Source organism: Rissa tridactyla, chromosome 3 (genome assembly GCF_028500815.1).
Source record: "Rissa tridactyla isolate bRisTri1 chromosome 3, bRisTri1.patW.cur.20221130, whole genome shotgun sequence".
NCBI lineage: Eukaryota > Metazoa > Chordata > Aves > Charadriiformes > Laridae > Rissa > Rissa tridactyla.
In genome coordinates, this window is record NC_071468.1 from 60,230,356 (window position 1) to 60,253,422 (window position 23,067).

Sequence of the window (23,067 nt, forward strand, 5' to 3'; positions counted from 1 at the left end):
GGTGAATGGTTTTACAGCTAATTTCTGCTTCAAGCACTAGGATGACATGCTTTTTTCAGTTTTATACTGAAGTCTCAGGAGATACTGTATTTGTTAAATTGGTATTAATTAGAAATGAGAGAGCAATTTGTTAGGTTTAGACTTGATTATATTCTCCAGAAAAGCCCAGATAGCTCTAATGTGGAGAGAAGAGCCTAAAACTGCTTTGTATTTGGGACTTCTGCACTCAGTAGCAAAGCAATTTTTCTATGAAACTTCTATTTTTTAATAATTTGGGACTCTCGGATTATTTTAATGTCACTGTTGATATGACTATTCAAATTCAATCTGATACTGGTGCATGCAATTTCATTTGAAATCAGCAAGAGGTGATGATTTGACCTAGAATCTGACAGTCTGAGATTACGGTGGGGGAAATAATTTGAAAGAGTGTTGGGTGGTCTGTACGGGGCCTCCTGTTTGCTGCTTCTGTAATAAAATCCAGTGTGTGGCTCGTTTTTGTTGAAAGCATGCGATGCCTTCCAAAAAGGCCTGATGGTGAGAGATTGTGCATTTCCTGACAGCCATTACAAAGCGATTCCAGCTGTTCTTGAGAGGCGCCTAATGCTCTGCTGAAAATTACTGTTTTGTACATCTTCTTTAGGATTTAAATGAGGTGATGTTTATTTTGCAGTATTGTTTAACTGGTTCTTGCTAAATAGTTGTTACCACAACATGCAGTTTTGGTAATGCTGGTTTTGTTTGTAATCTTTTAAGGTTGTGCTGGTGAGATGGAACGAACCATTCCAGAAATTAGCAACCTGCGATGCAGATGGAGGAATATTTGTTTGGATACAATACGAAGGCAGATGGTCTGTGGAGCTTGTGAATGATCGGGGGGCACAGGTTGGTATGCACGTTTTCTCTGCAGTCAAGAGGGATTGAGTCCTGAGAGGCAAAATGAAGAGGACAACGAATGGTACTGTATACCTTTCGAAAAGCACAGGAGAAAACGAAACATTTCTTTATTGAAAGGAATATGCAAGAATTGTCACAAAGAGACTTTGCAAGGACACTTGCTTTATCCAATAGCCATGACATCAGAGCTACGACTGGGCTAATAGTCGCCCTGTCTAGTTCCATGCAGTGCTACCTTTTATTAAAACAACAGAAAATTCCTACATGTCCCATATGTCTATTTTCTTGTCTTTGATATGTTAAGGTAAGCGACTTTACATGGAGCCATGATGGGACTCAAGCACTTATCTCATATAGAGATGGATTTGTGCTGGTCGGTTCAGTCAGCGGACAAAGACACTGGTCTTCAGAAATAAACTTGGAGAGCCAGATCACCTGTGGCATATGGACTCCAGATGACCAACAGGTAATGGGGCTTTTAGAGATATTAATTGTATTACATCGATATGCTATAGGATACACCTCTTAAAAAGTTGTGAAATAAAATGGTCGCTTTGTAAGAACAGTTTCCCTCAAACTGATGCTCCCACAGAGAACGAAAATTTAGTTCATCCTGTCATTCTCATTAGGCAAATATGATAATGTACCGAGTTACCTATCATCCCTTTTCACCCCAGTTCACATGCAGTCTTATTCAAAGTTAGTTGTTTGAGGCAGGAATCTGTAATTGTACCCCTAATTTGTTGATACAGCTGTCTTGAAAATGCGTTTGAGCAGAAATACAGCCTGGACTAGTAAACGTCTGACTGATCATTTCTGTATACATCTGTCCCGTCTGCACTTGCAGCAAAAGGAGTTCAAGTGACAGATACGGTTATGTTTGCCTTCACATGAGCAAATGGATCCAATTGATTAAGTGTCAGAGAGGCCTCAGCCTTATGCAAACAACATAATTTAAAAGAAGGCCATTTTTCCAACCATTGAGTCCAAAAGTCACTGAGCTTTGAAAAAGCCAGTTAAAAAATTCTTCTTTACTGTTTATCTAATAAAGCATATGATATTGGCCACATCACCATTTATAGCAGGGCTTGAGCTACCCCATAGGTTTCATTTGCAGAATTTACAATGGCCGTTTGCCATTCACTGGTGAGCTTACTGGAATCGTCTTTCCTTCCACATGCTTGCTGTCGTTACAATTAATGTGTGTATAATATAAAGAAAGAAATGAAAGAAATTATGGGAGTAGAACAGTGCAAAGAGAAACTGTGTTATGACCACAAGTGGATTATTTTCCTTCCTTCATTTTACACCACCATGAAAAGGTACTGGTTCAAGACTCAAGGAACCACTGACTTTAATTTAGAATACAATAAATCCAAACAAGATAGAGGTATTTTGGAAATTGCTGGTGGAATATAACACCACTAATAAAATGCATTTCTGCAGCAACATCTAATAATGTTAGAGTGTGCTCTGCAAAGAATAATGAATTAATTATTGCAACACTGCTCTTTAAAGCCAGAGAGTCCAACTGCTTTTTTTTTGGAATCTGGGGAAATGTAATTCTTGACAATAAATAATTTAGTCAAGATCAAGAGGAAAAGACCATCAGCAGAAGTAGGAGGGGAACTAAGATCTAATAGCTTGCAGTCGTATGTTTTAAACATGAGTCTACCCCATTTGTGTGGTATTCAGTTGCTGCTGCTGTATTTAGAAATATCTTCACTTGAGTGTTTAATCTGGGGTGACTGACTGCCTTTAATTTGGTTTAGCCAGTATGTTTGTACTTTCTAATCTGGATGCTCTGTAAGTGGTTATCCCGAAAAACAAACACTTGTTCAGTGTCCAGAGAAGCGCATTCAAACATAATGGCCAGCTCCAGCTGGGTGAAAATCACTTGCTTGAGTTACAAGATTCTGCTGCGGACAAACTCATTGAAACAGAGACCAAAACCAGTCATGAGTTTGATGTTGCTCTGCACAGTTCTCCTAACTATGGGGTTTGCATGTTAACTGATGATGGGGTTTTTTGCTGTTCTCCGGATTTGGTGGAAAGAAGCGATCTTCTAATATGTATTTAGATGTATTTGTCTCCAGAGGCACAAGGAAATATGATTCACTGAGGTTCTAGGCAAGAGACTATGATCAGTTCAAACTAAAAATAGCAAATTGGGGGAGAAGGACATGGCATATATTACATACAAATAAGCTTGTCTCCTTATCTGATTTCTCTGCTGATTTGTATCCGTACAAATAAGAACAGAATATTATTCTAGTCTACAGTAGCTTCTGCGTCTTCCCTATTGCCCAATGTAATCTACTTGTCAATGCAGTGAGTGAAAGATAAATGTCAAAATGTGTATTTTCATACTATTCTTTTTGTCACCACTGTGGCACCATGAAGATTGCTAGTGAAAGTATTCCTGGAAAACGTTACATTCCATGGTCCCATGACCTTTAACACAATTAACTTGAAAAGTTACATTTCCAAAGGGAATGTATTGTTCAGTATCAGTTTTCTGTTGTCCTGATAAAAATTTGCTCAGCATAGCGTGTCTGTTCACCTCACTCCCCAGTTCTCCTAACTTTCTCACTCAGCCCTCTGCTGCACGCATCCTCCTCTTTTCTTCAAGTCTCATTTTCCGTCTTTTCTCCTATTTGTCTATTCAACAGCAGTGGTCTAGTGCTCTATCACTCCTCACCACGGCTCTGTGGCAGCTCTGCAAGAGGAGGGTGATTTCCTACCACCATCTTTCTGTTGGAGGAAAGAAATGGTTGGAGCTCCAGTATTGCCAACCATCTTCTTGTTTGACATAGTGTGTGGGGCCTCTGAGTTTATGTCCTTGCTGTGCTTTGACACAGGCTTGTAAGTAAAGCACCTGAGGTAGTGGCTGATGCCACCTGTGGTTGAAACTCCATAGTTAACACTTCCCAAAGTCTTTTGAGAGCCTAGGGATGCGATGAGAACTAGAGAGATGGCCAGGGTGGAGTACAGTTCTGCTGAAACTGAGCATATAGTTGTATCTTTTAACTGATTTGATACGCACTTTGCCCTGAGGAAGTTATTGGATTTAATTAATACTAGATGCAACTGTTCTGCATTTTCTTTTAGGAAGAGAGTGTTATCATTGTTCTTGTGTCTGTGTTGTTTTTCAGGATTTCTTGAGCTCTCCGTGTCTGTTGGGGACAAACTTTACTGTGAGTCATAGGACAGTTGATACATCTGTTTGACTGCAACGCTTGCTTTCTTAGCATCATATGTCGTCAGATGATCTCCTCATTAAGGTCATTGGCAGACTTTTACTGTGGTTCACACCCAGGTCTTGAGTCTGGACTTTGAGCTATGGGCTTCTTCAGCTGATTCAATACACAGGCCTTTAGGTTGTGATTCTACATGTTTATTGTAGACGACTAGAAGTTAATTTTCTCCCTTCATTGTGTGTCTGTACTCCTGCTCCTGTGGAGGGCTTTAGGTGTTTCCTGCTCCTGCATACTATAACCAGAGCATGAGTCTGGCCGAGGCATAGAACCCCATTATACTGATGGGCTCTTGAGGATAATGAGCAAATGCACAGAATTGGAGGACTTTACAGGACTGGGTCCTCTGTGTCTCGAGCAGAGTGCCACACTTGGGTTAAAGTTGAACGGATCGGTTCACTCAGGAGTGCGACCTTCCTTTCGCTGTTTTGAAATGTTTTTTTCAGGGCTACAAGAGGCTGTAGTAGAGCCTACTTCCTCAGCATTGTGTGGAGTATTTTTCAGGTGAGAAGGCTCACCTAGGATCATGAAGGGATGGAAAGTATATTTGAAATAAAAAGTAAATTTGAAGTATCAGAGAATGCTCTACGTTGTCCTGAAACAGTTCTGTGGTGTCGTACCACGCTTGTTTGCAAAGAGGGAGTGTACATACCAAGTAGATTGAATGACTTCCGAAGTGAGGAAAACTTGAGTTTTATCTAGCCAAAGGGTTTATTTATAATTATAGAAGCAATGTCAATAAGTAATTGAGGATTTTTCCTAAGCCCACAAGTCATATAAAATGTCTTTCCAGTGCTTCGTATCCCCCCCTGTGTGCTTGCTCAGCTCGTAGTGACATTTCTCTATCAACTTCTGCTGCCCTTGGGCCATCCTGTCCCTCCCCTTCTCCCAGATTTTAGCTATTAAAGAGGTTTATTTCTGTTCACAATGGAGAAAAGCACAGTGTCAGAGAACTGGATGAGATCTGTAGAAGGGTCTGATTATCCTCTTGTTTATAGCAATATAGTGTAACTCCCTGGACTTCACTGGGGTTGTTTCTGTTGCTGTTTCTGTGTGTGAGAAGGGGATCAGAAGGAAGTCACTCTCCAATAAAGGGAAGCCTTGATGAAAATGAATTAATATAGTTTAATTCCTGAATATCCCAAGAAGTGCTATTAATCTGTATTTGTTTCCTGCATCTCAGCTAGTGTAAATTATTAGACTTTTCTGACAGGTCTAAGTGCCCATTTCTGTTTTTCCCCCCTCTTCTTTCCTGTTATAAACTTTTATTTGTGGAAATTTGGGGACTGGCTAGGATTCTTTGGCCAGGACTCTTTGGCCAGGACATGGCAGACAACAGGTACGTGTGAACTTTGCCAGCACGCTCACTTCTGTTTGCTTTGAAAATAGGTACACGAGCAGTTAGCTAATTTGATTGACATCCTGCTGGGTACAACATTAGCTGTTGTTTGTGCTCCTGTCACAACACAACATGCGTTAGTACTAAGAACATGTAAATATAGGCCCCAAGTTTCAGCCTGTTCTATGTCTAATCATACAAAATTCTTCTCTCGGTGGAAGAGAAAAGCAGCACAGCATTAGGAACAGATACGGTGTGCACTGCAGGGTCGTAGGAGACACTGGAAGAGAACCTGTGAGACCCGTAGCAGGTGAAATCAGTTTGACTCAAAACGCAGGGCGCAGGAGATCTGTATGTTGGGTTTTTAAAAAAATCTTTTGTAGTTTGCAGTAGCTGTGCAGCAAGGCAGTTCCTATGCTGTTTAGTCACTCCTGCTCTCAGCCCTCGCCATCCCTACTCCTATGGCAACCGCAGACGCTCCAGCATCTTTCTCCCTGACAGGCAGGAGGCAGGGACAGGCTTCAGCTCCCTCACCCTGCCCGCGGCACCCTGCCTGTGGCACCCTGCCTGCAGCGCTTCAGGGTGGAGCCCAGGACCCAGAAAGGACCTTCACACGAAGGAGGGGATGCATGCTACTTTCTGGGTCCAGTACTGTAGTCAGCTGGGATCTCCGTGCTAATACAGCGCTTAGTGTCTTAGATGTCCCTGATAGCATCAGCACCGTGCTGTGCCAAGTGGCTACCATGAGGTAGGAGCTACGGCACAGTTCTCAGCAGGTGCTAGGAGCTAATTAACAAGAAACGCTGTCAAATGGTTACCGGTGGCACCAGGCGTTTTGTGAGCTTGCCTCTCAGGCTCCTTGGTATCGGTGTGGCTTTAGTCCCTGGCAGGAAGTTGAACTAATAAATCCATTATAGTAGAATCTGCTTTTGGAGCCCCCTGTTTTCATCTGTGGACTATGATTTGCAGTTGCTACCACCTTTTCAGGGAAATAGTCGTTCTGAACAACTCCTGAGCTGAAAGCCAGGAATAGTAGCCTTACCTAGCTTCCAGAACATGGCTTAAAAATAAGGAATTTATTCCTTGATGTATCTGTTTGGGCCATTATGTCATCTTCTCCCCTACATCTTCTTTTGCTTGCTGCTCTGGAATGAGGAATTTGTGCTTCTGTTCACCCTACCATTTTGATTTTAATCAGGTGCTGTAGCGCACGTCTGATTCAGGCAGTCCTTGCTATTGCGGTAGTCACACTGATCAAATTTAATTATGCTCAGACATCTAGCTGTGTGGAAAAAAAAAAATCTCGAAGACAGCCTTCTAATGAGTTGACAGAATGATGAAGGGAAGCTACAAAGAGGCAACTGGTGCAGTATAGAGAAGGCAAATATTTACCTTAATTATTATGAATGAAGGGAAGGAAGGACAAAATGAAAAAAATTACAGCCTGTAAAATTTGAAAGTGTAAGCAATTATTTTGGTCTTTATTGGACTACTACTTGTCCCTATTAAGGATCTTTACAGGTTGACATAAAGGAGCCTTTAAAACGCCAGGGAATATCTATATTTTTGTGTCTTAACGCATAAAAATGCATCTTTTCCTCCATCCATTCTGGGTGCAGGAACCATGAAATGGGTTTACATGTGTATTCACGATGACCAGAGCCACTCAGAATTGCACTGTAAGATACAGTCTTTGAGGAAGAACTGAAAGACTTATTTTCATCGATGGATGAATTACTTGAACTACTGGGAAAAATGGCTAGAGGCTTTTTATAGCATTGAAGAAGTGTCATTAATTAACTAGGCAGTTTATTCAAGCCACAAGGACTGGAGACAATGGTTAAATCGCATATAAGGATTTTAACGTTGCATGCTGCATAATTGAGCAGTACCATTAAAATGCAAAAAGAGGACAGGGGAAGGAGACTTCAGTTGTCTTTCAAGATAAATCTGCTTGTTATATAGAACAAACAGATAAACAAAACCCACCACAGCTTAACTGTCTTTTATATTTCGGACTATTTTTAGAAGCATTTCAAACCTTTGTGTCAGACTTGCTATTAAAATTAATGATTTCTGCTTGCTTGTGCTAAGGGTTCTATGAATGTTTACTATCCTATTGCATCCTTTTATAGACAAAATATGTGGGGTTTTATATAGACTTAGAATGTTTAAATATTTTTGCAGAGACTTTAGTATTCTTGTTTATGTATTTGTATGTGCTGTAAGCCAGTAATACTTTGTTTTTGTTCTTTGCTTGGTGACTTGATTTTTATGATGCCACATAATAGTGATAGACAGATTTTGGCTGAAAAAGTAATGCGAATTTTAAGTGCTGGTTAGCCTTTCTTTCTCCCATCTCTTTTTATTATGTTGTTTTGAAGCTGCATTATGCAGCTATTTCTGAAATAATAGATTTCTCTTATTTTTTTTCCTGATGTCTATACATAGTTTTATTAGCATTGTTTTTCCTTTGCCTTTTTGTTTCAAGTAGGTTTTCATGCATCGTTCTGCTGAGAATACAGCTTCCAAAAAGAAGGAAGGAGAAGAGTTAAATAGCTTGGTGCACTGTGCCTTTTTTCAGTTGTGCTCTCCTTTTCTCACTAGCAATAAGCAGCTACACTGCAGATTTCAGTACTCAGATGAGGACTTTATAGCCTTTGCCTTGAGCTTCGGGGAGGATAGAGAACAAGGATGTTCTCCTTGGAGCCTCTAGGATTCATCTGCAGCTCCAGGAGCCGTGGCATCTCTCTGTGGGTTTATTCCAGACAAGGTTTTTCCTGCCAGAAACCCTAGTTGATACTCCACAGTTACTGAGCGGGTAATTGAAGGCGCGGAGCAACAAGGTGATGCTTCAATGTGCTTTCTTCTTCCCACTCGCTTCATCTGTGCCGTGCCTAATCTTTCCCTTGATGCTCTTCATCCAGCCTGTAGTGGCAAGACACTGAGAGAGCTGATGAGATGGTGCTATTTGTTCTAGTCATGAGGGCTGTAAGATGGGGGATGTTTATGTGCTGACAGCATCATGGCTCATTTTTTCTCTGTAGCTCCCGCAATGTTTCATGTCAACACTGTTTCAGATGAGTCTTGCTAAGAAATTTTTCCCTTAATGACTCTGTCTGAAAGGAAGAATACAACTGTTTTAATGTTTTGCTCATCTTTGTAGACAGGGTGTTTGGTGTTTGTTACTGCAAAAAGCGAATGGCAGAATGGATTTCTGCATCCCCTTGGATACGCAGTGTCCTAGGATGTAAGGATCACTCTCAACAGTGTATCTTGTAACTCTTTTCCGTGATCTAACATGACACTCAGATAGGTCACAATATTCTTATTTTAGTTGACCAGAATCTGGGGGCTTTTAAGGTCTGCGCATTCTACCATGTCTTCCCCTCCCTCAGGAAAGGAAGGATGTCAATGGCAGTGGCAAACCAGAGATGGAGGGAGAGCTGAGGAGTCATTGTGCTATTCAGTTAATGTGTCCACTTAGCATTTTATACTCAGTACCATTTTACATTTTTGGAGCATCAGTGTTTGAGTCAGCAAAGTAAAGAGGAGTGCAAACAGAAACACAACCAGTCTCTGTGTGGGAATTGGCAGGAAGAAAGAAGTTGTTTGCCTCTCTTCTCACCTTGCTGTCGCTTGTACGGAAAGATTTACGCGTGTAGCCTGAAGTCTTTAGTTCTTTGGGACAGGGAGTAGTTATCTGAAACAGTGTTTCTGAAAAGCGCTGTGTTATGCTGTGGGGCAAATAGCAATACTGAGGACCTATGCAAGGTAGTAGCACATACTTAAGCTAGTTTTTAGGCAGTGCAGGGAAAAAATGGCACCCGCTGCACGAAGCTGCTCTTTTTCTAAAGGAAGGTAGGAAAATTGTTTTAATGTATTCGTTCAGATTTTGAGTTGATCAGGAGAGGGCATGTGAGTGGAAGTGTAGTTCTTACAGAGGAGCAACTCTCCAAACCGTGAAGGTTTTACAGCATTTTTCAGAAACAGTCTGTGTTATTCCATTGCCAGAGCCACTTGGCTGAGAATGCTTTGGCCCCAGGACCCCTTTGATTCATCCAGGGCTTTGTGGTCTTTCAGTTCAAAAGAAATGTAGCTACTAGAGTGGTTAATTTAAACTTTATTATTGCTGGGACTTGATCCGTCAATTTTTTGGAAGTTAGCAAGAAGACCAGGAGCCAAATGGGGTCTTGAACTTGGGTCAAATGTATTCAAGCCTGTGGACAGTCTGAAACCTTGGTGCAGGGAAGGAGGATTAGAGTGCCTGAAGCTGGAGGGAGGAGATCTGTGGATTTCTGCACTAGGTCTTGTCTGGGAAAGCAAGGCCAAGTTTCATAGTAAATTGGAGATGAAAGGTGATATTTTTGGAAAGTGATACCACATGGTCTTTCCACTGATTTGACAAAAAGAGATAGTATGCCAACGGAAAGTGGGAGCACTATCTCTTTATTCTCCAAAACCTTTCCCATCAGTGTTTCATCCTGTGTGGATTCAACTTGAGCTCTCTGCTCTTTGTCCAGGAGCCAGTTTCTTGTTGGTGATCAGATGTTGAGGGATTTTTGGCAACTGCATCAGCTGAAAAAGGATTAATCCTTCCCTGCTTTCCTTGCTTTTAGGAGGATAGTCATTCTTCTTCAGTGCCTCATTTTGGTAACAATTTATTACTCAGCCTGTCTCCATGTTGACTCAGTTATACTTGACCTCACCCATTCTACGTATTTCCTGACCATGCTGAGTTACCCCTCCCTGCCAGCACCCAAGACCTAGAAGGAGAATGCAGAAGTTGAGGGGCTGGCCTCCATTCGCATATAGCTTACCCCAGGAGCTTCTCAATTTTGTGTTATGAAATCCAAAACAGCAAAGGCATTGCTTCTAAGCTGCTTTCTATTGCATTTTCCCTGGTTGAGAATGCAGTCCTTGTTGCTAAGTAATACCATTTTCAATTAGGAAAAAAAAAAACAACCAAAAAAAAAAAACAAACCACAAAACCCCAGCAGAAACTCTCAGACTTCTAAAACTCTGAAGGAAATTTTAGCTTCAGCAGTCAACATATCTTTCAGGAAATGACTAAAACCTGGCTTGGGAACAATGCAGGAAACTGCCAAGTGTATCAGTTGACTTCTTTGCCCGATTGGGTGGTTGTGGGTAAAACAAATTGCATTTTCCCACCTGACAATAACAAATAGTTGTTTTTGTTGCTATATATAATTGGAGATATGTGAAGAATATGTGTTTTCCTAGAGACACGTGCACTTTCCTGGCAGAGTTTAGTGAGAAAACAGAAAACGACGCTGCTTGAAGAGTGTTCCAGAGTACTTCTGCTGTGGGAGCGCAGTGGTCCAGACTCGGAGTGCTGTCTGTATTAAAAGCTACAGAAGATGTTCTGTAGAAGGTGTTCCAGCTGCTGGCTTTTGATTCATTTTGCATACTACTTTGAATGTGACTTGAAACCTGACACAAGTTTAAAAAATACACAACAGAATTCTCTTCCATGTCTAAAGTAAACTGAAGCATATTGTTAATTCACTAAACATTATATAGAAGGGCAACTCTTTTGACTGAAAAATCTAATTGGTTTAGGATGCTTTCTTGAAAAATGTTTCAAGGGTCAAGAAAGAATATAGAAATGTGTGTACCTGGAAATGCACAAGTCAGAATTAGTCCAGGGGCATATGATAATCAGTTTTTCTGTGATTTGCCAGAATGCTTTCAAATAACATTATCTTCACCTGGACAATTGCTTCTATTCCCACATGTCCAGAGTAGTTGTATAGCTTGAGATCCTGGTTTTGAGACTGCTTACATTGTTGACTCCTGAAATGGCATGCAAGGCTGTATCTCATTTTCAGTCATTCAGCTGTGTTATACAATTTTAGAGAGAAATAAAGCCAGTGTGGTTTGAATTCCCAGGTTTTAGTGTTTCAATATTCGTTAAATGGATTTATCACCAAGATCTCCAGTGTATTTACTTTGTCTTGTCATTTGAGGGCTTTGTAATAGTTATCTAGACCCTATGGACTTTGTTAGAGAGGGAAGAAACAAGCCTGAAAATAGGTAACTAAACCAGTGCCACTTTTGAAAGCATTAGTGGTCTCGAATGAGAATTTCACCGCTGTGTATATATGCAGTCAGCTGAATGATCTCGTGGTGTATCATCCTTGTGTGGGGCTGGTAACTCCTTATGTCCAAAGGAAACAAAAACTCTTCTCAGTTTTTTCCGACATAAAGGCAGTCAAAGAAAACCTAGTGCTTTCCCCCTGAGCTTGTGTGTGAATTGTGGTGATGTCTCTTTTTGTGTCGGTCCAAGAAATCATTTTACAGTGGTTGAATTTTTAATGGAAATAAAAAGTATTCAGCAGAAGGGCAGCTATCTCCCTCTCTGCTTTTCTCTCTGTCTCTCTGCATTTTGAGGTGAGAATAAGGAAAGCCAGAAATATCACACTGGGAAAAAACAAACGTTCACTTTTTAATGTATCCTAAGAGGCAGCGGCTGCACTGTCTCCTGTTTCATGATGGAGAAACAGTAAACAAGAAGAGCACAAGGAATGCAAAATGCTAATACCACAACTAAACGGACTGCAAAATATTGTAACTCAGCCTTTGCAAGACTGGCATTTTTTTGTTGGGCTATGAATGAAAATATTTAAAGGCAGTAATTTTGCAAGTATTTCCTAAGCCTCCCTGCATAAATAGAAGGTTGATCCATTATTTTGTGTATTAATCAGTTTATAGTTCAGTTAATTTTGGACCAGCAAAATAGATTTATCTCTATTAGTAAGGTGGCATTATGGTGACAACTGTGAAGGCTGTTCTATCATGAATACTAATGTTTGTGCAGGTCGTTAAATCAGGGCAAACAGTACTAATTCAACTTCCTTGAACTGCTCAGCGTCTTCTGACAATGCAAACGCAGTTGGCCTTATTAGCACTTTTGCAGAATGTAATTTCTGAGGTACGGTGCTGACGTTTTCCTTTCGGGGGAGATGGGGGAGAAGGCTGAAGGAAAAAGCATAAAGACAGGTCTAAACTTTGAAAAAGGGAATGTCAGGGAAACAACATTGGATGAGGCGGCTGCAAACGCAGAGCTACCCAGGGTAAACTGTTAGTGGCACAAACAGTTTGTACAGCAAGACGTGTGCCAAACAGAAAGGCAAAGAGTAAAACCAAATGCTGAAAGAGCAGGGTTTGCAAAGTGGGTAGGTGGAAGAGGAATCCTCCAGACTTTGGACACAGAGCCCTGGAGAATGTTAAAAACCCAGAGCATAAGTTTTTGTGAGGTCATTCATGGTTTACTTGGTCACAAGATACTGGTGAGATTTCTGCCCTAGGCTACTACTTCATTGTTGAGAAACTCCTCACTGACTCTGAGGAAATTAAAAGGGGATCCTGGAACAGGTTAGTTTGAAATGCAGCAAGTTTCTCCGTCCAACTGGTACATCAAAAGATTATGAAGGATCTTGGATATGAAATAATTTAGCTGCTAGCAGAAATAATCACATCTCTGTTCTAAGTCTTGAAGGGCAGCACTATTTTCCTGTAATGCATCTAGAAAAGTATAAGGTTTACATCCACACCTTGCAACTGGTCAAAGCAAAAATTGAACGTGGAATTACAAAACACCTGTAAACTGGGCTGAAAAGACCTCGGTAGGACATTTCTTCCAGAGGGAGATCGTGACCCCCTAGCCTCTTAGAAGTCTTTGCATGTGTCATTAAAAGTGGTGGCTAGAAAAAAATAGATGAAACGGTGTATTTAGTTCTGAAAAACTCAACAAGTTCCAATGCAAACAGGCCCCCCTTAGGATTTCCTGACAGAATTACCTGCATGTGCACTTTAGTGTTTTGGGGATATATCCTCTGCATGAATGATTTGGCAGGTGTAGAAACCTCAGCAAATTATAACAATGCGTATTTTACTTACTGTGTTTGGATGGCTTAGCAGTGCTTAGAACTGCCCAGGAGTCAGTTTGCAAAGGGGAAGAAGAAGTAGTCAATTTGCATTATAAAAATTGGAACAGTGGGTTTGCCTTTGTGTCACGCTATATATTTTAAATTATTTTTTTTTATTTTAAAATACTAACTGTTGTTCAAAATATTAACTGTTGTGAGTTAGCAACATTTTATGGGTTGCATACAGTTATTTGCATTAATAAGGGCTGTAGAAGGCTTGAGAATTTTAAGTCCAATAGAGCTCCGTTTTCTGGACTGGTCCAGTAAGCAACTTCTAGTATGCATCTAAACCTTTGCCTTTTTCTAATGTGATCAGTCACTTCCTGGAAAAACTTGGTGTGGTCACTTTGTCCTTCCACCTATCCTATGGGAGAAGGAAGAGATATAACTCAAGAAATTGCTCAGTGGAGTTACAATAAAACCGGCAACTTAGCCACAGCTTAGGGGACATTAGACCACCTGAGAATTCATGCAGATTACATTAATTTTCAGAACATTTCAGTGTATCCAGGAACTTAAATGCAAACTGTTAATGCACGTTGCATAGTCCAACAAAGCAAGTTCTGTCTTTCTGTGAAAATTTTGGATTTTCACAGAAAGACAGAACAGGATGGAGTTTACTAGATTCATTTTCAATGCTGTTTTAATTCATTGAGTCTGTAAGTTGTTTTTCTTCCCTCAGTTTTCAGATGTACGTTCTTTCTAAAAAGTCAAAGAGGTTCTTTTAAAACTCTTGGGCCAACAAGAGTAAAGCAGATGTTCCTTTTCCAGCCTCCTATCATCACAATATTGGAATCTTTCGCTTTAAAAGTGCTATCGTGAAGTTATCTCCAGTAGCTTCCAGTAGCTACAGCAAGTCTAGCTTTTAATACTTCAACTTGAGCTTCAGTCAAAGCCTTGGTCACTGCCCTGATGCAGAATGACAGCAATTGTTCCGAAAATGTATTGATGAGATTTCCGGGGAGTTTTGTTTCACCATCAACATTAGAAACCTTCAGCGTTGCTACTAAATGTCATGAAGGGAGCATCTTATTTTATCAATATATTTCTGCAACAGTATTGACTATTCAGTTTGTAGAACAAAAACCTGAGATTGGGAATAATTCTTTCTTTTGTCCCTCATATATACATCGAGTCATTGCATACCTTATTGCTGGGATTGGATTATCCTCAGTTATTATAAAAGTCAAAGTGACTGCAGTTCTGGAAAGCTTCTTTGACAATGAGCACAGACTAGGAGGTAGGAACAGACAGTGGGTAGGTTCCCTGCAGATTTAAGTCAGCACAGCTTCATTGACGTAATGAAATTGTTATGATTTATAGACTTTTCTCAGCTACTGCCTATAATCAGATGTAGTGAGATAGCAGGATCTTCCCCTTTTCCTCCTGGGCTAGTGTATTCAAGTTAACATAAATCTTGAGCATTCTTACTGTCGCTGGGCTCAGTTCAGTTTGCATACATTAAACCGAATTAAATAGTGACAAAATATCTTTTGTGCAAAAATAACACCACTGTTACTAAATTATAGTTCTCTTACAAAGTAGGGGGCCTCCTGAGCTTGGACCTTCAATGCTCCAGGTTCTGGTTGCTCCATTGTAGCTCTGTTGATCTCGGTGCTGCCAAACCATTTTCTGCTAGTGCTGTATCTGGTCCAGACCATTACAGCATCAAAACACATCTCAGAGGAATAGTGACAGTTGAACACAACAGATCCACATGTAGCAAAGTCACCAAAGAGGTTCAAGTTGTTCTTGGACTGAATTTTTTTTTTTAGCTTCTTGGCTGTTCTAATACTCATTTCTTCATGAAAAAATACCTTCAGAGCAGAATACCCCACCTTTTGATTACCGTTTAGGAATTGGTACATTTCAGACTGAAAATTGAAGACTCCCTGAAATCTAGGGCGTTTAAAGGGATTGCAATCTTGAATGATAATTTCTTGGATAATAGTTTAAAAACTGATGAAAACCCTTTAGATGTACCAAAACTAGCTTGTGAAACTCATCACAAGTTACCACAGAGGCTACGAGGCCAGCACATTTTGGAGAAGGGTGTTTTTCAGGTATTCGAATTTGTCATAATAAGTAGGAGTCACCCCAAGCTTGGATTTCATGGAGAAGCCAGACACTTATGTTTCAGGACCGAACCCAACTTTCAGCTCTTGATACCCTTAGAAAATTGCTTGTGAATTATCCCAATGCTGTTTGTCAGAGTTTTCCCTTCAAAGCATACACCGTCAGGGTACCATTAGAGACTGCTCTGCATTTGTATGACTTTTAATCAGCTACAGCTTCACTGTAGTGCAGGATTCCTTGTATTTGATATGCTTTGTAAAGAAATACTGTATTTATGTTGTGTAAATGACTTACACTTTGAATGTATGAGTGATTTGTGTGAGTGATTTTAGGTATTTTATTATCAGATTTTGCATAGTTCTACAAATGCAATTCTACAAGTGATAATACATGTAAAAACAGTTGAAATAATGAACAGTATGAAAGGAGAGGAGATGAGACAAGAGAAGAGCAGAACAAGGGGCCAAAGAACCACTTAAAAATAAGTACTTGGGATTATTTTTTAATTACTGTTATTATCATTTAGCTTTTGTATTCAAGGGTTAACAAGCCACTATAACTTGTTCATTACCATTTCCCAACGTTCCCTCAGGCCTCCTAGATCTGCAAATACCTGAAAAATATGAATGTAGGCAGCTAAAGTACAACCTTTTAATTTCTCTGTTGGATCCTTCAGACATACCCTGTGTCTCAACCTTTTTTCTGAAGGTCAAGAGAGTTTTATTCATCTGATATAAGTAGCTTGAGTGTGGCATTTATAACTTGAGTAATGTTGTGGATGATAACACCATTAGACATTTTTACAGCTTCAGCAGGAGTTCAGCCAGCAGGACTATCAGCCTGATAAATGCTTTTATCTTAAAGGTTGTATTGCTACAATAACCCTGAAACTTAAAGCTACTCCTTGAAACCTATAGCCTGTTTAAAGAGATGAAGAGCGCCCTCTGACATTTCTAGGTTGCTAAAGAGCTTTCTCAGGTTCCAGTGCAAGAATTAAGATGGCCACATGCAGCTGTTCTGATCTGGATTGGAAATTACTGTAGGACTTCGTAATTTTAAATGAATCGGGGGCAGTGCTACTTGAAAGAATTAGCTTTAGATTGAGATGAGACTGAACTCTGGCTGATGAGTCCCAACATTTTGTTCCTACCCAATTATGAAGTGTTTCTGCAGGAATTTAGGAGGCAGAACTCTTATACTGCTGTTTTCAGAAACAATAGAGCATTTCACCTCCTCTGTTTGGGTATTTTGCAGTTACAAAACTCCTAGGAGACTGGTAAGAAACTAATCTATGGAGTAGGCTGTGAGTGGTGTGACACTCTATAGAGTGGTGTGAGAAGTTAGCAATGACAATTGGGAGGATTTTGGCTTTGTAGAAGATTGTTTTGTAGAGATCTGAGAGAGGGTAGTTATGTTCTGAACATGGATAGTGAAAGTGGCTGTGGACTGATTATGCATGTAAAAGCAATTGACATAATGAACAGTGTGAAAGAAGATGGCATGACACAAGTAGAAGAAGAGTAGAATAAAGGATCACGAGAGAAGGGAGTGCGAGATGAGCAAAGGCTGAGTTCTTGGAGTTATGTCTAAGAATAGCAATCCAAGGCCTGTAGCAAATTTTAGCCACTCTTTTAACCCAGCAGCTATTTAATACAAAACTATTTGCAACTTGTAATAATTACAGTTAAGACAGCCAGATACTGTTCTCTCATTGCTTCTGATAACGTGAAACAACTCCATTGATTTTCTTAAGTAAATGATGACTTCACTGAAGTTCCTCTCTTAAACTGCTATTCTACTTTACAAGCTTCTGTGTTTCCTGATTTTCACCTTGATTGTAGAAAAAATGTTAGTACTTTTTGACTGAGACTCCTGAAGCCACATTTCCTTTCTGAAACTTTCAAAAGTGCAACCGTGACAATTGCTTCCTAGGTGAATACTATTGTATAAGTCTGATATAATACACAGTTGGAATACTGCAAGTCTGGCACGGCATCTCAGAAGGAAGATAGAAAGGAAGACCTCTGATAGCAGAGGTCAACAAGGGTGACTGGCGGCTTTGAGCAGCAACAGTAAAGGGAGATCCTAATTAGGCTACGATTCTTCAGCTTGGAAAAGAGATAACTAAGGGATTAGGTAATAGAGGTCTATAAAATGGTGACCAATGTTGAGAATGTAAGTAGGAACAATTATTCTGTATTTCTTTTAGTGTTAAGAGGTAAAGGTTAGCTAGTGAAATTATCAATTATCAAAGAAGAGGCAGTATTTTTTGCTGGAAACTACATGAGCGCACAGGGGAGGTGCCTGTTTAGTGCATCCTGTTCTCTTCCTCTTCCCCAAACACTTGACCACTGTTAGAGATTAAATGTAAGGCTAGACGAATTTTTGATCTGGGCATATAATTGTTAGAATCTTAAATTTGCACACACCAAAAATAGGTGGTAGACAGAAGGGCAAGTATAAAATTTACCCTTCCTATTAGCTTCATTTTTAATGCTGGCTGATTTTCAAGTTGATAATTGCCTTTAAACTCACTTTAAAACGTATTTACCTCATACAGAATTACATGATAGCAGCAGCAGCCTTGGCTAATGCATTTATTGTTTTGTGGATTTATAATCCTTATTTTCTGATGTTTTTCTAGAATTCATCAAATATGCATGATCTTAACTTGCTTAAAGCCTCAAGACAGAAAATGCTTATAAAAAAGAAATTGTAGGTTCTAGTCAGTCTGACTTCATTCAGCACACATTGACTACGGAGTAGTTTAGGGGCAAGAAAAAAACTTGTGTTATCCATTTTGTATTTGAAATGGTGGGTAGAAGCTCTTCTTCATCTCTTCCTGAACATGTAATATATTCCCTTCCTCTTGGACTATAATAATCTACTTCCAGTTGACTGATCATGTTCTTGGAAGACGTTCTCCCACCTTCTCTCAGCTCATCAACTGAATAACCTGTCCTCCTCTATTCACCTTTCTGTTCCTTATAAGCTGTTTGAAATCTCTGCTAAGACCTCATTTTTGTCAGCTGTGCCTTTTGGTATTGTTATGATTGATGCATACCTCGGTTTCTGCCACTGATTTTAGAAGTTTCTGTATAATTCAAGAATACTGCAGAATCTGTGGTAGCCCTTCTGCCAGCTCACTTTGGTGGTAGTAATGGCCAAGTTCAAATAAAGTGTAACGGCTCATATTAAAGTGAGCAAAATGCACTGCACTGTGAAACATTAATTGCTTAGAGATGTTAGGAACTTACCTCTAGACCCTGGTGCTTTGACTTGTGATGTCCTATTGTGGCACCATTTCACACCCCTGACTGCTTTGCTTTCAATTAATTTCCAGTGTAGCTAGTTAATTGCAGGATGCACTTGAAGGAGGCTCCGGTGGCTGACGTTTGGTGGGACTGAGGACTGTTCTGTTATTTTCAGGTACTGTTTGGCACTGCTGATGGACAGGTTATCGTCATGGACTGCCATGGCCGAATGCTGGCCCACGTACTCCTTCACGAGTCAGATGGCATCCTCAGCATGTCCTGGAACTACCCCAGCTTCCTGGTGGAGGACAGCAGCGAGAGCGACACAGACTCTGACGACTATTCCCCACCACAAGGTAGTGTTGTGTGCATGTTCTTCTGTTGCAGGTTTGCAAGCATTTGTGAAGGTATCTTGAACATCAGGGAATGGTCATTCTGTACTGAAGCAGTAGGATGGCCGTGGTTTTAAGCTGGTAGAGGCCAAAAGATGGTGTGTTCCTGTGGAGGTAGCGTGGGGGATGGAGCAGAGGCCTGGTATGGAGGAGTGGGTTCATTCCCAGCTCTGCCACCAGCCTCACTGCATGGCTTGCTGTAGGTCATGCCTCATCTGTGTTGCTCTGCCTCCATTTGCACTAATGAGATAACTACACAAAGCTCAAAGTTTTCAGTGAGGGTGGGTGAAAACCACTAGATAGGGGCATATCAGCTTTCGCTCGTAAGCAGATGTGAGGTATTGCAGGGATCTATATGTATGGAGGTAGTCAGAGTGCAGTCACAGAAGTTAATGCATTGTTATATAGATTCATGTGAAAAGACACCAGTACTAGGCATAGTGGAAGGTACATCTTTAATTTTATCTCTGTTTCATAGGATTTCGGTAATGCTCATCATTATAGTCCCATCCTTGATAGTCCTGGCATAAAGAGCTCGATAAATTCCGTAGAAGGATTGGAAAAGAAAATACTTCCTGCACAGCATAGTAGGACGGTGACTGGAGCTGTCTGGAGTTACTAATTCCCATGCTTCAGAGCGTATTGCCAGACTGAGGGTCAGGAAGACATCCTTCCCTACCCTTAAGTGACAATATAACTCATTGAGTGAAATGCTTTGGTTTTAAACTCTTTGGAAATCATCAATAGCAAAGAGCTAGGAGGCCTAGGTATTCGTGTAGTCAGCCCTGTCCTTCTTATTCAAGTAATGCTAATACTTCTCCTTGTCAATGCTGTTGATTAGTCTATAAGATCGAGGTAAGCTGTTTCTGTGTTCCAGGGTATAAAATCTGAATAAATTAAGAACTAAATTAATATAAGAGTGATTGTACAGTGAAAACTTTAAATACGTAATAGCTAGAAATAATCCTGAGCTTGCATCTCAGATCCACTGAACCACCGAATTGAGGACTCTTGCAGTTTTAACTCTTAATTTCAATTCAGTCAAAAAATCTACTTTTTCCAGAATTGTGTGTATGTGTGAATATAATAAGCAAAGGTTTTTAACAAATAACGATAGAAGATAATATGCTCATCTGGTAAAATGTTAGCATCTTTTAAAACTGAGTTTTGTTCTGGCTTTCGTACCTCACTTTTGGTACTGGCTGAGATTTCTTACCTTAGAAAAAAAGAAACAAACTTCAAATTTCTTCACAAGCTTCTAAAGCAAGATAGAGAACAACATTAAATTGGGTTTTCGTTGTTTTTTGAAAATACTGAGGTTTCAGTCGGAGGATGGTGAAGTTGCAGAGTACACAGATGAGAACTTAGATGATCGGAATGCACTAGCTGTTTCTGAGTCAATCAGGGGGTGGGTGGACTCGTTACAAGCCCACAAGCCTATTTTAATGATTACCCAAACATGATGTGTTTTCTTTAGAGCAGATGCAGCATAAACCTCTCAAAGGTGACAAACCTTTGACTCATGCAGATGTGTAGGAAGGACTGGAAGTTTGATACATTTTTCTTATTAAATTATATACACAGAGAGATGCTAATTACTAGACATCTTTCTCCAAAATGCTTTCTGATCAGCTTTTTTACAAGCTCAGGAAGCAACATGAGTCTTAACTGGCTCTGCCATTTTTGTTGACTGAAAAGATGCTGTCCGGGCCTTGAGAAGCACTTTTTCAGGGGCCAGCAGCATCTCCTATCAGAAATTGTAAATGAAAAGAGTTAAACAGCGAATGCTACAGATGGTGATATTGGTCATGAAGTAATTGAGCAAGGGAATTTCAGTGAATGCTGAAAAACAAGCCCAGAGGAGCAGGGACTTTTCAGAAATGGTTTTTAAAACCAGGTGTTCCATTTGGGCTCACCTCTACCTTTGAGTGCTTTGGATCCTGTTGTGTAGGTTGGCAGGTAATTTTTCATGCTGCTGCCTAGCTCTTAACGTTTAAAATACAGTAATTTGTGAAAGGTCAGTATATTCTCTTAGAAGTTCTTATAATGTCTCTATGTGACTTCAGGAGGAGTCCCCAGCACTTGCCCAGGTAGAAGGTGTATCTAACAAATAGCTTTTAATGTGATTATATTGTTTATTAACACTGATTTTCAACTTTGGTCTCAAGGAAACCTTCCAAAGCATTGGTTTTCAATTTGTGGACACTTTGGGGAGTATATGCATAAATCACTTTGGATATACTGCAGTAAAAATTCACAAAGTAAAAGCGTTAGGGTTTCACAAAAGCAGACAAACTAACTAGCTAAACCTGCTTTGCTTTTGCCCATGGACGTTGCAGACATAAGCAGGTAGAGTTTGAGGCTTGGAACCACTCCGGATGGCGGTAGGCTGATGTACAGTGTATTTCAGCCTGGATGTAATTACTTCTGGTTGCTTGCCTTTTCCTCACTCCAGAGCTTTGTTTTTGCAGATGGACCAGCTGCGTATCCAGTCCCGGTGCAGAACACCAAGCCACTACTTACTGTCAGCTTCACGTCAGGAGACATCAGTTTAATGAACAACTATGATGACTTGTCTCCTACTATCATCCGCTCAGGGTTGAAAGGTAGAAAAGGGAGCCATTTCACCCCCTTCCTGTTTTTCTTGTATATTTAATGATGTGTGTATAGATTGTGTATAGATTTGCGGTTGTCTCTCCTAACCCAGAAGCGCTCAGCCACTGTTATTGCCATTTCCAGCAGTGACACCTGCTGGTGAAAGAGCAGCGCTTGGCTGATAGAGTTTTTGTGTTTAAAAAAATGTTTCAGTTTTTGAGATCATGTTTTTGTGGCAGTTTTGTAGAGCAAATTGATCTGTTTGCTGTTTTGCAGCTGAATGTGCTAATATGTTTATGCTTCTTTGTGTGAACGCCTCTGCTACTTAACACTTCCTTTGCATCTTTAATTCACAAGGTCTCCTCCCATGCTTTTGGTAACCAGGTATGAATCGCAATGCTGCTTTGACTCCCACAAATTTTGAACACTTGCTAGAACTATTAATTATCGAGGAAACATATTCAGAGAGAAGAAAAATTCTGCTGATTACTATACAGCTTGCTAAGTGATGTGCCTGAATGTTTGTAAGATCAGTATTCCATGTAAAATCTTTAATTCACATTGAAATTTTTACTGTTCTTACCTATCAAAGAAGTACCTTACTTTGCCAACACTCTCAGTACAATTTATGGTGCTTTGCCGGGGAGAAGTTTTAATTCACTACAGTACATAAGCACATATTTAAATGTAAGTTCCATTGATTCTTTTCATCTCCACAGATAAATTAATTTTATATTAGATTTAAAAAAAAAAAAAATCTGTTGGAGGAGACTCTTAACTGTTCTGTAACGCTAGGATATTTTTGGTGAAAAGTTGCCATAATACCAGCCCAATAATTTTTGGGTGATCCACTTTGTAGGGTAGTTTTACGAGGTTAAAAAGTCACCTTTAAGGTTTCATTTCCACTCCTGCTTCCATCTGTGCCAACACAAGAAATGTGTGGCTGGCAAAATGTAGCATCCTGGGGCAACCCTGTGATCCAGAAAACTTCTTCAGATGAAGGGACACCTAAAGGCTGGGAAACTGGAACCAATTTAGAGAAGCTTTTGTTACATCCACCAAGGGGTGTTCCCAGCATCTCTACAGAATTATAGTAAATAGGAGAGGAAGTAGTCTTGACTTGTCATCTAGCCTAGCTTTCAGCTTGAAACAGTAGGAGAAACAAACTCCATCTTATTCTCTATTTAAAGTTGCAGGGGTCTATCTTGCTGAGGATGTCTGTCCTGTTTCTCTTTCCCCATCGACTTTCACGAATAAAAAAAAGATCTTTTAATTACGTCACCTCCTCTAGCAAAATATTAATGT

General features: G+C 40.1%; 1 protein-coding gene across 5 annotated transcripts in view; it reads left to right on the top strand.

Moving 5' to 3' along the window:
- TULP4 (TUB like protein 4) overlaps positions 1-23,067 on the top strand; it is a 173,844-nt gene that overhangs the window by 115,373 nt on the left and 35,404 nt on the right. For all 5 annotated transcript variants that reach the window (XM_054194507.1, XM_054194508.1, XM_054194510.1 and 2 more), the window contains 4 exons: positions 757-885; positions 1,202-1,363; positions 18,951-19,131; positions 21,639-21,773. In XM_054194507.1, the coding sequence (XP_054050482.1) occupies positions 757-885; positions 1,202-1,363; positions 18,951-19,131; positions 21,639-21,773 (607 nt within the window). The remainder of the gene's footprint in view (positions 1-756; positions 886-1,201; positions 1,364-18,950; positions 19,132-21,638; positions 21,774-23,067) is intronic.